The sequence below is a fragment of the Gymnoscopelus microlampas genome (assembly GCF_963454915.1).
Source record: "Gymnoscopelus microlampas genome assembly, chromosome: 6".
Classification (NCBI taxonomy): Eukaryota; Metazoa; Chordata; class Actinopteri; order Myctophiformes; family Myctophidae; genus Gymnoscopelus; species Gymnoscopelus microlampas.
In genome coordinates, this window is record NC_139943.1 from 24,048,353 (window position 1) to 24,060,944 (window position 12,592).

The 12,592-nt window shown below is 41.0% G+C and overlaps 1 protein-coding gene across 1 annotated transcript; it reads right to left on the reverse strand.

The window, feature by feature from the left end:
* Nucleotides 1-443: 443 nt before the first annotated feature.
* On the reverse strand, nt 444-12,488 carry LOC311046725 (methionine aminopeptidase 2-like). The gene is made up of 11 exons (XM_084059236.1): nt 12,260-12,488; nt 11,055-11,168; nt 10,840-10,902; nt 9,755-9,857; nt 8,774-8,935; nt 8,165-8,346; nt 3,805-3,899; nt 3,556-3,652; nt 3,362-3,465; nt 1,530-1,645; nt 444-1,275 (listed from the first exon to the last, which is right to left on the reverse strand). The coding sequence occupies exons 1-11, from the start codon at nt 12,402-12,404 to the stop codon at nt 1,023-1,025; spliced, it is 1,434 nt and encodes a 477-aa protein (XP_083915362.1). The 5' UTR covers nt 12,405-12,488; the 3' UTR covers nt 444-1,022.
* Between the last annotated feature and the right edge of the window lie 104 nt (nt 12,489-12,592).

Genomic DNA, 12,592 nt, shown 5'->3' on the forward strand with positions numbered 1-12,592 from the left:
TGTCCCAAATGACTTTACTGACCGAAGAGATAAGGGACAGAATCTACATGTAAAAATTACAATTTGTGATGAATGGACATTCTCTGGCTTCAATGTGACATTTGTACAGCATTTTTTTCTACTTGTGTCCTATATGTAACATTTTTGCTTACTAAACCTGTGGTATTGCATAAACTGTGCCTGAGGGCAGATTCTTTATAACTTTGTTTCATTTTATGGTCACATCTATTTTGGAGTGTAATGTTCTCTAGAGCTTTGCCTTTCTTAACTAGAGTCATCATTACTGAAGGTGACTGGTTAGTTTTAATACTGCCCTCCTTTGGTTAAAAGTGAGAAATGCATCGTCACTGGGTATTGTGATAATGAACCAGATTTGATTAGTACAAGTGGTTATAAGTGGTTCAAAACATACAACTTTGTAAACATGGACACAACAATGGATGGAAGATTTATTACAATTTATTTCTTATAAAACTTCCTCAAAATAAAATAGAGCAAAGAAATATAGAAATATAAATACTTTCATAGCAGTTATTGTTGTTACTGTTAACAAGGCATTGAAGCATAGCATTATTTGGTGATGTATTCACCAAAACCTTTTTTGCATAAATCCTTTGCATATTGTTTGTTGGCATAATTTCTAAAAGCAGTATAGCGGTAAAACAATATGGCTAGATTATACGATATGCCCTTATTCTATTGGCTTTATCCTTTGAGGAAAAATTAGAAAAAAATAAAAGACAAAAACATGAGTAAGCTATTGCCATGACACCAGTCTCTTGCTCTTGCTAAAATAATTATCTAAGGGTGGGTTTCAAGCTATGGAAATTTAGGTCACAGAAATATTGCATAATTTGTTATCAGTCTGAAGAGGTTTTTTCTTGTCTCTGAGATGTCATGATCCTGACTTTTAAGTGCATGCTTAAGCCTACTTCATACTCTGTAGTACGGCGGTATCGCTTTCCGGAAATCTGTTCTTTTCGGCAAGCGACACTATTGTGCCACGGGGTATAAATGAAGCTTTAGTAATCGTCTCCACGGCTCACTACTTCTTTGCAGGTGGGCCTGAGTAGAATGGTGTGCTCATACTGGGCGGTGTAGCTGCCCTTGGTGTCACAGAGCGGTGGATATGGGTCTATGATGCCAAGATCACACAGGTTCTTGAGCGCCATCAGGTACTTGCTCTCGCCCAGACGGTCCAACCAGCGGCGACAGAATGCCAACGTCCCAAAATTCTCATTGATCACATTCAGCAGATGTTTAGCCCTAGGAAGCCTGCAGCGCCATGAGAGGAAGACAAGGAGAACAATTGAGACCTAAACACAAAATGTAGATTGCTTATTTATGGACATTAGCTAGCACTACATTACATTATGCTCTCAATAAAATGATCTGCATTCACTAGCAAGGTTTGCTATGGAAGTACAAACAAGAATGCGATGAGCGCACATCAACCTAAGAATACATTTTCTAAATCAATATTTTGCTCGAATATCTGGGATGAGACAAAGGAAGGCAGCAGTTCCGACCTTATTGGCACGTGTCCAACGTTGAAGTTTTTCATGTAATGCGAACACTCCATGTCGTCATAGACTGCCCCTCTCCCTGTACTGCCAAACGTCTCGATGGCGTATGCCTCACCTTCCTGCGAGGCAGGAAAGAACACACTCACCTTTGGCAATAAAACTCTGAAATCAGGGTTAAAGCCCGATTTATACTTGGTTGTACCAAAAATAGCCAATCTACAAGTTCTGCACCTTAGCAGATCTATAAGAGAGCTTGTACTGTAGATCTGCTATTTTTGGCATGCAACTCCGCCGTACGACGTAATAAATTAAGCATGGGTTAATTTAAAAAAAAGCATGCACATTCACTCAATTCAATTTATTCAATCAGATGCAGGACAAACAGAAGATCAACATAAAATATAACAACAGTCCACACACTGGTACTTCCCCGCACTGTTTATTGCAAGAACAAGTAACACTAGGTTATGTGGACTCTTGTTTTTTTATGCTAATACATTATTACATGATGGAGAAAATGTTGACACATTTTTCTTTTGAAAGTAAAGAAAGTATTATTTTTGTTGTCAAAAGGGTCATACGTAGGTCATACATTAGCATTTAATGTATTCCCTGATTATCATTCTTTGTAAGTCATATTCATTCCATATGTATTTAGAATTGCCCTATTCTTTTCCACAAGCCATATTTAATGCAAGCTGTCCACACACCTTTATAGAAAATATGATAATCACACAACAGGCATAATGCTATTGAAGGTCATTGAAAAAGAATGAACTCAGACCGTGAGCAAATCTCTTTCCAGGAGGGACTCTGAGCAAATTGATTCAATAACTCAAGATGTCAGTAGTTGACATGCTCCTGTGCAGTGTATTAAAGACAGGAGTGGAGTCTGTTAGGTGAATTGAGTTGCCGGTCTTCACCAGTGTTTTTGCGTCTCTATCAGCACGTGGCTGTAGGTGGGGGTCTCTGTGCTATCAGCTGATAACACTGCGACACCCTCTCTCGCTGCACTGATAATCAGTCAAAGTGCTTGCAGCCTTGTGGCACGCCCCAGCTGCCAGTCCAGCCATGCACTCTCCCATCGCAAAGACAGTAATGGCTCCGTTACATCAACACACTCCAACAACAAATATCAACATATAGCTGCCACATCAGCAAAGCCCCCAACATCACCATCACCATCCCCCACTCTCCTGGAACCATCAGGTAAAAAGCTTGACTCAGCAGCTTGCCAATTAAAATGCTCAGTTCTGTCCAAATAGCAACATTGAAGCTGTGTGTGTGTGTGTGTGTGTGTGGGGGGGGGGCTCAGTGATATGACAAGGGTAGGCTCAGGAAATGTATTCTGACATTAGTGCAGAATGCAATAAGCCATGGGGTTTCTCCTTCCTGAAATACAGAGCCTGTTAATGGCCCAAGACTGCCCGCAATGCAATGCTTTTATGGTGCAATTACTTTAGGGCCTGGAAATTCAACAAGTGTTGCTATACTTCATGGTATCTGGTAACTTCATGAAGGGTGTAATTAAAGTGCGACGACTAAGAAGCTGCCACAGCAGTAAATTGGAATCACTTGTCCACACCTCACCGTAACCCTAACCAGCCACAAGTTCTTCAGATTACACTTAACATTTAAAACGGGATTATTTCTATTCAAGGTCAGACCGCACCGGTAAAAAGATCAACCGAGACCATGGCCTCATTCTTTGTTGCAGAATCCATTAGCGGAATCCAAGGCTCAGCAAAAATTCAAAGAATCATCCCAATGCATTTGACTAATATAAGCCTCATTAAAGAATAACGTTTAAAATGTGGACATGAGAGCATACAAACCTCCATCCTGGTGGCTTCCCCCCCTTTGACAATAGGAACTGTTTTGCCTGAGTGTATCCTGTACTGTCCAATAGAGTGGCCATTGAGATTCCTAATCGGTTTCACTGTAGAAGGAACGAGTGGAAAGTTTGATAAATACGAGATGCCGTCTAACGTGTACATGACGAAAGAGAGATAAATGACTCCATCTTCACCTTGATACGTTTTACCATCAATCTCCACTTCGTACGACTCCATGACCTCCTGAATGGTCTCGCCGACGTCACATAGGCGCACATCAATCCCTGCACACTGAGGACAGAGGGGTGTTTACACTTATATGGGTACATAGCATTATTCTTCAACAGCAAGACAGATAGTATTGAGTAATCTCTGGCAGATCCATTTGTGATGCCTATAATTTAATGCTAACAGACACCATGTGGGGCTTAAAAAACTGTTACCTTGATGCCAGTATTAGTAGCATCTCTCACAGCCTCCAGCAGCCTGTCATACTTTGGATTGAAAGTGACGGTGAAGGCACAGTCTATTATTCTGCCTGGAAGATCAAGCACAGTCATATGTTACAGCTGTTGTGAGGTAATTGTTTTATAGCAGTGATCCTCAAACATTTTCATATAAAGGAACCCCCAAATTGATACATATTAGGCCATTTTGAACATTACCCGATAAGAGAAGATTTGTTGTTGTTAGATTAGATTTATTACTGAATTCAGTACAGAAAACAATCTATACTGTAGATGGAGAGAGTGAAACCTATGATTTGAGTAGTTATTCTTATACATTCTCTCAGAATCAGAATCAGATTCAGCTTTATCATCACATCACAGGTTTACTAAGTAAACTCGGACTAACTCCAAGCAGGTGAAATAACAGTGAAGTTAACCACTTTCAACTTGGTGTCCATATTTTGGGCATGTCAATGCAGGCGAACATTTTTTAAAGTAGAAAACAGGGTTTTAGTGGTTGAACTGCCCCTCATTTTGCTGGGGACCCCCTGGAACTTCCTCAAGAACCCCTGGGGGTCCCGGGCCCCACTTTGAGAACTATTGTTTTACAGTCTTGGGGGTGGCTCGTGTCTCAGTCATTTGATGCGCGGCCGCGGACCATGTGTTCCTTGGTGCAAGGATGCAGGTTCAGATCCGACCCCCCATCTTGTCTCATGTCTCTCCTCTCTCTCTTATCAGAAAAGGAACAATCCAATCGCACCCCCGATATAAGTTTCAAAGCTTCTTTTTAATGCATCACAGCAGCAACGTGTTTCAGCCCTTCTGGCCTTCGTCAGCGTTTCTCCCTTCTCTGCCCTTGGTTTCCTGTCTCTCTACTGTACACTGACCTGACCTATCTGAAGATAAAGCATAAAACGCAAAAAAAAAGTCTTCAGCAGCCATTAAGGTGACAATGACCATAAAAACAGGGCTGTTAATTTATAGGAGCTATTTATAACATGTTAAGATTTATATTTATGCAATCACCTTTTGACAAAGACTAAAACATCCATTATATTAATCTGATTTTCTTCTATTTGTATGATATATTATAGTTTGTTACACCATGATGCATTTAGTTTTTAGTCCCTTAAAACATATAGCTCGGCTATCTCTAAGTGGGCAAAACCCTTTCATACTGTATGCAAAGTTCTCTAGTGAGCTGTGAAGATGCTATGATACTGTGCCTGTGGTAATGCTTGGGGCATGAAAATGTTGTCTTGGATGCGTATAGAAAAGTGTAATTTTTTTAATACAAAAGTTAAAGCTCTATATTATGATAGTAATCATTGCTACAGTATAGTGTTTGTTTGTTCAGAAACAGTGGTGTCCCTGTCTCTCCAGCTCTTAATAAATAAATTAACATTTTCAGGTGGGTTGCCAATTTCAGCCAATCAGGAGAGAGTACCCACTTATCAGCTTCAATTTTATAATGTTCCAATTTTGTCTGCTCACTTCTTTGTGTCATCACTTCCAATTTAACTTGTTTATCCTGTATCCTGTTTGAGTTCTCTCTCCAGATTGGAAAAGATTGGTATCCTGACCTGAATATGCATTTTCTTTTTACTAAAGAGCTGGAGAGACGGGGAAACCCCTGTTGCTGTACAATCACAGATCAGCAATTATTACTACCAGAATATAGAGCTATTTAACTTATTTTAACACAGAAATAAGGCTATAAAGCCTCAGAAAAACTGTCCACACACTGAGATTGACGCAAAATGTTGTATTCAATTTAAGACATCTGCATCAAACACTGCTCAGATGGAATTTAATTGTTATTATTATTGTTATAATGATGTTGCTGCTTTTTAAATTAACTTATTTATTTATTTTTGCACCTGAGCACTGTATGACACAGACACATCTTTTTAGGCTTTCTCTCCAAGGGACAAAGGTGTGTGACTATCTCTAGTCCCAATCTCTACTGAACTTTCTAAAAACAGGACCATAATGTATCATTGCGCCAACATCTTTTTTACTATATTCACCGTAACGTTCTAGGGATGTATTAACGCCTCGTTTTTGTGTGATGTCCGAAATTCCACTTAGTCTATTCATTTCTAACTCCTCCTTCCGTATTTGTCCTCTACAGAATTTGCCTCAAGTGTGTTGATTTAAAAAAAACTTTTGCTACAGATTTTGGAGAGCCTGTATGCATTGTGTGCCAGGAAACAGCAGAATACGTTATTTCATTCAATTCTGTTGCTTGAATACAGTATGTTAATAATATTTTATTTATTGAGCGCTTTTCAGGGTAGTCAATTCCAACTTTACTTTAATTAAAAATTAGTGTTTCAATTCATCCGTGAAATGAATACATTTCCTTGTGTTGAACACTAGAAGGAATATTGTGTGTATTAAAAGTAATTACAGACATTACATGCGTAAGGCTCTTGCACACAAGTCCATATTTTTTGTCTTCTCCCACACACAAAAAAAGACCTCCCTTTGTGTCAATCACATTTACACACCGTCAAGATTTCGGATCAGATTAAAATGTTGTATTCATCTTGCAGTGTTTTAAGACTCTACCATGAATAGCCTACTGTATCTGTGGATTCAGGAAAGGCTCATTACCTAGCGTGCATGCATTTTCCCAATGCGATGATACAATTTGGAATGCCAATCAAATTATTTGTGTGTGTGTGCGTGCGTGCGTGCGTGCGTGCGTGCGTGCGTGCGTGCGTGCGTGCGCGCGTGCGCGTTCTAGGTTTTTTCGGAGGGCATACTATAATTATTCCCTCCCACGCACACGGCACATGCACGCGCACAACTACAACGGCCAGCGGTCATTATCACCTCAAGACAATAGTCACACATAAGCCTTCACCTCAGATGCCACACTATCACATGAAAAAGGCTATTTGAACTGAAGTCTACATTCTTGCTGCCCCCAGCAGTATCAGATACGCTTCCAGGGTTTTTGGATGGCTACGCTTGGCTACGAAACTTTTCTGCAGGTCACACTATGTATATAGCATAACACTGTAGAACACACCACTGTGTGTACATGTGCGTGTGCGTGTGCGTGTGCGTGTGCGTGTGCGTGTGCGTGTGCGTGTGCGTGTGCGTGTGCGTGCGTGCCTGCCTGCCTGCTGTCAGCTGCTGTTCATTATTAATCGTGGAATTGGGTGGTCTTTTTAATACATGGCTCCAGTATTGCTAGAAAAGTATCAAACTAGGGCACTGAAATCAACTTTGAAACGATCGGGATCGTCCTGCAGCGGCTGCAGCTCCTTCATCAACACGTTTGTGTTCAACAAGTGAAAGGACCACACAATCATCGTCACTGCTTGATGACTGTTTTGTGTCGTTCTGTGAAATTGTCTCAACTAATAGAAAAATAAGAATCGGATTCAGTGTGCAAGGTGTGTGTGCGTAACGTTTTCATCGTATAAAAAACGGTTGCTAAATATAGGGAGTCTACAAGAGCCTTTACCATTCTTTACCATTCTTTACCATTGTTTTTCCTTTTGTTTTTCCAATAAATGTGGTACTTTTTATATCCCTTTAAGACAAGTCAGTACTGTTCGGTACCTTCCATGCAAAGCAACTTCCTTGTTTGGGCAGGCAGTCAAAGGGACTACTTTCTTGTCAAAATTATTCTTGCAATAAAATTAAAACAGTTTTAATTGGGATGTCTGTGATGTTCATGTTGCCATATTTGTTAAGCGTTTTAGAAAAGAAACAAGGAAACCAGTTTACCATGATTACAGAACAGCTAAGAGGGTCGGTGGCACTCCACTCCACGTCGTGTCTCACTATGCTTCTTAGCTGTTCTGGCCTCTTGAGGCTTATTGCTTTAGTAGACATCTACTGTAGGATGGGGCGGCCCGATAGCCAAGCGCGTACCACATGGGCTCTAATACCTGACAGCGAGTCCCATGGGTTCAATTCCTGGACGGCCGGACCATTTGCGGTATGTCACTCCCCTACTCTCTCCGTGTTTCCTCTCTCTCCAGTTTCGACTATATATCTATCAAAATAAAGGCTCAGAAAAGCCCCTCCCGGACTTTTTTTAAACCAAACTAATGTCAGGTAACAACATCACATCTCCTGTCGTGGAATTAACACATATTATGCCAAATTTTATTGTGATGCCCCACTGGATGCATTCATAAAGGCTTTCCAAATGTAAACATTCTGAAATGCTGAAGCCTGCAGCAGTTGAACTAATAAATAAAAACGATAACGATGTTTTCCGATATCACATTTTTACATTAATATCGGACGATAATATCGTGGGGGCAGATATTATCAGATATCTCTAATCTCTTCTGCTGCTGGACACATGCATGTCTTTGGTTCTTACCATTGATGTGCGTTCCAAAGTCGATCTTCGTGACATCATCGTAGCGCAGCACAGTGGGGTCTCCGGCGTTGGGGGTGTAATGAGCGGCGCAGTGGTTGATGGAGCAGCCAGTTGGGAAGGCCAGGCCGGCATTTAGCCCGTCCTCTTTGATTAACCTCCTGGAGCAATCCTCTAGCTTCTCACTGCCGCACAAAGATAGCAGCACAAAGGGACAAGCGATGACAAGGACAATGGAACAATCATCACGGCACAATACATAAATCACGCGGTACACCATCAAATCTGGAGTCTTCGTTTAACTCCTGAAACCTACACTTTCATTGTTAAATGAACACTCTGGATTTCACAGTGTAGAGAGAGAAAAAAAAAAAAAGAACACCACCATTTTAAAAACTGCTCATTGCAAGACAGGTCAGACAGGTCAACCGCAGAATCCACACCAGATAGTGGTATCAGTAATAATATGCACTCTCTTAAAGAGTGCATATTATATTACATACATATACATATTATTACTTCCCTTTACATAGAAACTCTATGTAAAGGGAAGGCAGAAACAGAAGTCCCACAGAAAACTGTCTGAGGACTACATTTCAGTGTTTGTCTCACCAGATGTCAATCATAGTCATCCCGGGTTTTATCCAGCTCCTGACGTAGGTGCGGACCTGCCTGTGTGCCTCGGCCGCCTGCCTGAAATCACTCCACATCTCCTCGTTGGCCTGGTCCAGAACGCGCTTCTCATCGCTGGTGGTCCGCCACGCTGCAGTGCGCCTGGCGGGGGATATACGCAGTGATGGAAGAAGTACTCACATTGTTTCACTTAAGTAAAAGTATCAATATTGCAATGTAGATGTTTATGTTTATACCAGTATAAAGAAATGTACTTGAGTAAAAGTGCAAAAGTATTGGCATCAAAATATACTTCAAGTACCAAAAGTAAAAGTATTCATTATGCAAAATATCCCATTTCACATGTTTTCAAAAGTATAAAATGAATAAATAATATTTTGAAAATAGCAGATCTACAAGCTCAACCATTTTCAAATAGCCAAAGTATATACAGGGCTGAAGTGGTTAATGTATGTTTTGTAATAATAAGCTAAATCTAAAAAGTAACTAGTAACGAAAGTTTTCAAATAGTTGTAGTGGAGTAAAAACAATATTTGCCTGAGATGTAGTGGAGTAGAAGTAAAAGTATTGAAAATTGGAAATGCTCAATTAAGGAAAAATACCTCAGAATTGTACTTAAGTACAGTACTTGAGTACATGTACTTAGTTACTTTCCACCACTGGGCAGGTGTGAGAGGAGGTGTGAAGTTATTTTCTCATTATGCAAATGTACTGTAATGAGAGCATGATGTCCGGCTGTGCACGGCTAGGCACATTATACAGAGGTACTGTAAAAGCAGTGCTGTTGCACACCGAGGAAAAATTACGTCACAAAACATTGAAATGCTGCGTCTGGGAAACGTAAGGTGTGAGAGCGAACGCACTCGGTGACGCGACCACACACAGAGACCTACATATGAACTGAACATCTCATGCTGTGTTGTAATGGCGAGAGTGAGGGACAGTTTGGAGGTCACACACCCGTCTTTTGATGGGGGATATTCGCACTCCTCTCCCTTTGGAAAGTCTCCGCTGGGATAGAGCTCACAAATAGGAACTGAGGGAGGGTCAGTCTGTCCCTTCACTGCCCCAGTTAGAAAAAAGGAGAGAAGGAAACAGTAGTTAGCCTTTGTACAGTATATTCAACACATGGACGTTTGATAAAGATGTTTGGAAAGATCAAATTGAATCAGTGGGTAAGAAAACAAAGCAAAGAATTTATTTTCTTTGCCGTCTAAGATCTTTAGGTACAAGTAGACAGATTCTCCTTTTGTTTTTCACTTCTGTGTGTTCTTCAGTACTGTAGTACCACCTGGTATGGATGTTTGTCTGTTGCCTTAAAGTCACAACTGCTGCAACAACTGAACATTTGTTCAAAGATTGTTGGACAACCACTTGAGAGAGACATCTACATATAATAGCAGTATGCTAAGGTTGACAAGGAATATCACTTCAAACACTAGCCATGTTTTGTATGGGGAATATAGGTTGCTGCCTTCACGAAGGAGATACGGCGTTCCAACATACATAAGGTCATAAGGTCAGACTGAAGAAGTCCTTTGTCCATCAGTCGACTTTGAGGCTTAATTTAGAGTCTGGCCAGGGGTAGGACGAGTGTTGGACATTGCTCTTGTCCTGTTTTTATGTATGTAATTTGTTTTGTTTTTTTTGTTTCTATGTTATGTCAAATGTCTGTATTATGTGTTGCATACTTGGCTGCTGGGTCGCAAGACAAATTTCAGTGAGAGTGAACTCACTCTCAGTTCAGTCATTTAGTGTATTTTATCAACGACAATACACTGAAAAAGATGTGCCATGAAAATGTCGACAAGTTGACAAGTTATTATGTGACCGTTTTATTCTGAATTTTGAACTGAAAGAGAATTTCAGTTCAACATTGCTTCTCGAAAGAAAGAAAGAAAGAAAGAAAGAAAGAAAGAAAGAAAGAAAGAAAGAAAGAAAGAAAGAAAGAAAGAAAGAAAGAAAGAAAGAAAGAAAGAAAGAAAGAAAGAAAGGAACACATTCTCTCATTTGGCAGAGAAAGATGTTGATGCAGCAAAACTTACAGCGTTTCTTTTTCTTCTTCTTCTTCTTCTTTTTCCCTGCAGAGTTCTCCCCTTCATCTCCGTCTGTTGAAAACATCACTTGTTTCGATACTAACTTTTTGAGGGTGACCAACATTGACAGCAGAGCAGACCAAAAAAAACCCACTGCAGTGAAAACTGGCCAAATTTGGCTGTATGCTGGAAATGGTGAGGATGATGAAATCTAGAAGAATTACCTTCATCTCCATCCTCCTCTTTCTCCTTGTCCTCCAAAGCTTGCTGCTCCAACAGTTTCATCACATCACCAACACCTCCGGTGTCTCCGTTCCCCTCAGCCTCATTTGTCCCTGCTGCAAAGTCACACACATACACACACATACACATACACACACACGCATGCACACATGTGGCCGGTGCACATGCACGTGCATACACATGTGCACACACACACACACACACACACACACACACACACACACACACACACACACACACACACACACACACACGCATGGATGTGAACACAGATGCATGCAACATGCATGCACGCACACACACACATGTGCACACACAGGTGTGCAACCATACATATCCACACACACAACAGCCCATGCACACATATTGTGTGCACACACACAAACAAACAAACAAACAAAAAACACACACACACACACACACACACACACACACACACACACACACACACACACACACACACACACACACACACACACACACACACACACACACACACACAGTGTGAGTAATATTGGTTCTGAGTCTTTTCAAGCAAGTGCATTCACTGTGATCAGAACTTGGCAGGGTCCATGCATAATTAGTTTCTATACCTTGAGAATCAATATCCTCAAGGGCATATGTACCATGCAGCATTATGACAGAGAGCGTGCTCTGTGACCAACAGTTGACATGCAGTTGGGTTACGTTCAGCAACTCATGAATTTCACGATTTACCATAATACCAATGGGTATAGGCTGCAATTAGTATTCATTTTGCATACATACATGCCAGTGGTTGCCATCAGATTGCACCAAAATCTCAACATTTCTTTAACAGATGGCACATAGTCTAACTGAATGTATATGTTAGAAAACGTTCAAATCTTAAATTTAAATAAAATATATTTGAGTTTGCTTTAATATGTTGATCCGACGAAATGTTCATCATTTATCATTACAGCATTGAGTAAATAGCTATCCCAGTTCCAGATGAACAGTTTCGTCTTCTTGGCCCCTCTGCAAGACCTCCTGTCCCAGCAGGAGACAGCGCTGGGACAGGAGCCCTCCTCTGACAGGTTGAAAAGTCTCCTCCTGTCCCGCATAGAGGATGCTCTTGTTCTCTTGCCTGGCACAGGAGGGAGACAATGTTGCGCTACATTTTCCTCTGTGATTTTCAAGCCACAAATAAAGTGATGCATCTTACCTGATGCGGTATTCTTATTCCTCTTCTTTTTCCTCCTCCTTTTCTTCACTGACTCCGAGGCGTCGGCGTCCTCTCTCTCCTCGTTCAGCTCGTCCCCGTTGAGAACTTCAGGCTCCGCTTCATGTTCTGTCTGAGGCTCCGCCATGATCCAAGACTGAAAGATGAAGTAAAGTGACGCATAAGCTGCTGGGAGCCTCCAGTGGTCAGAGATGATGGTGCTGCTGGAACCGGACGGCTGCTGATCTGAGCCAATAATGTGCTATTAAGACTAATCTCTGTGCAACAACTTGACCCGAATAGAGACAGTAGAAGAGACACTCCCTGTCTGGGGAA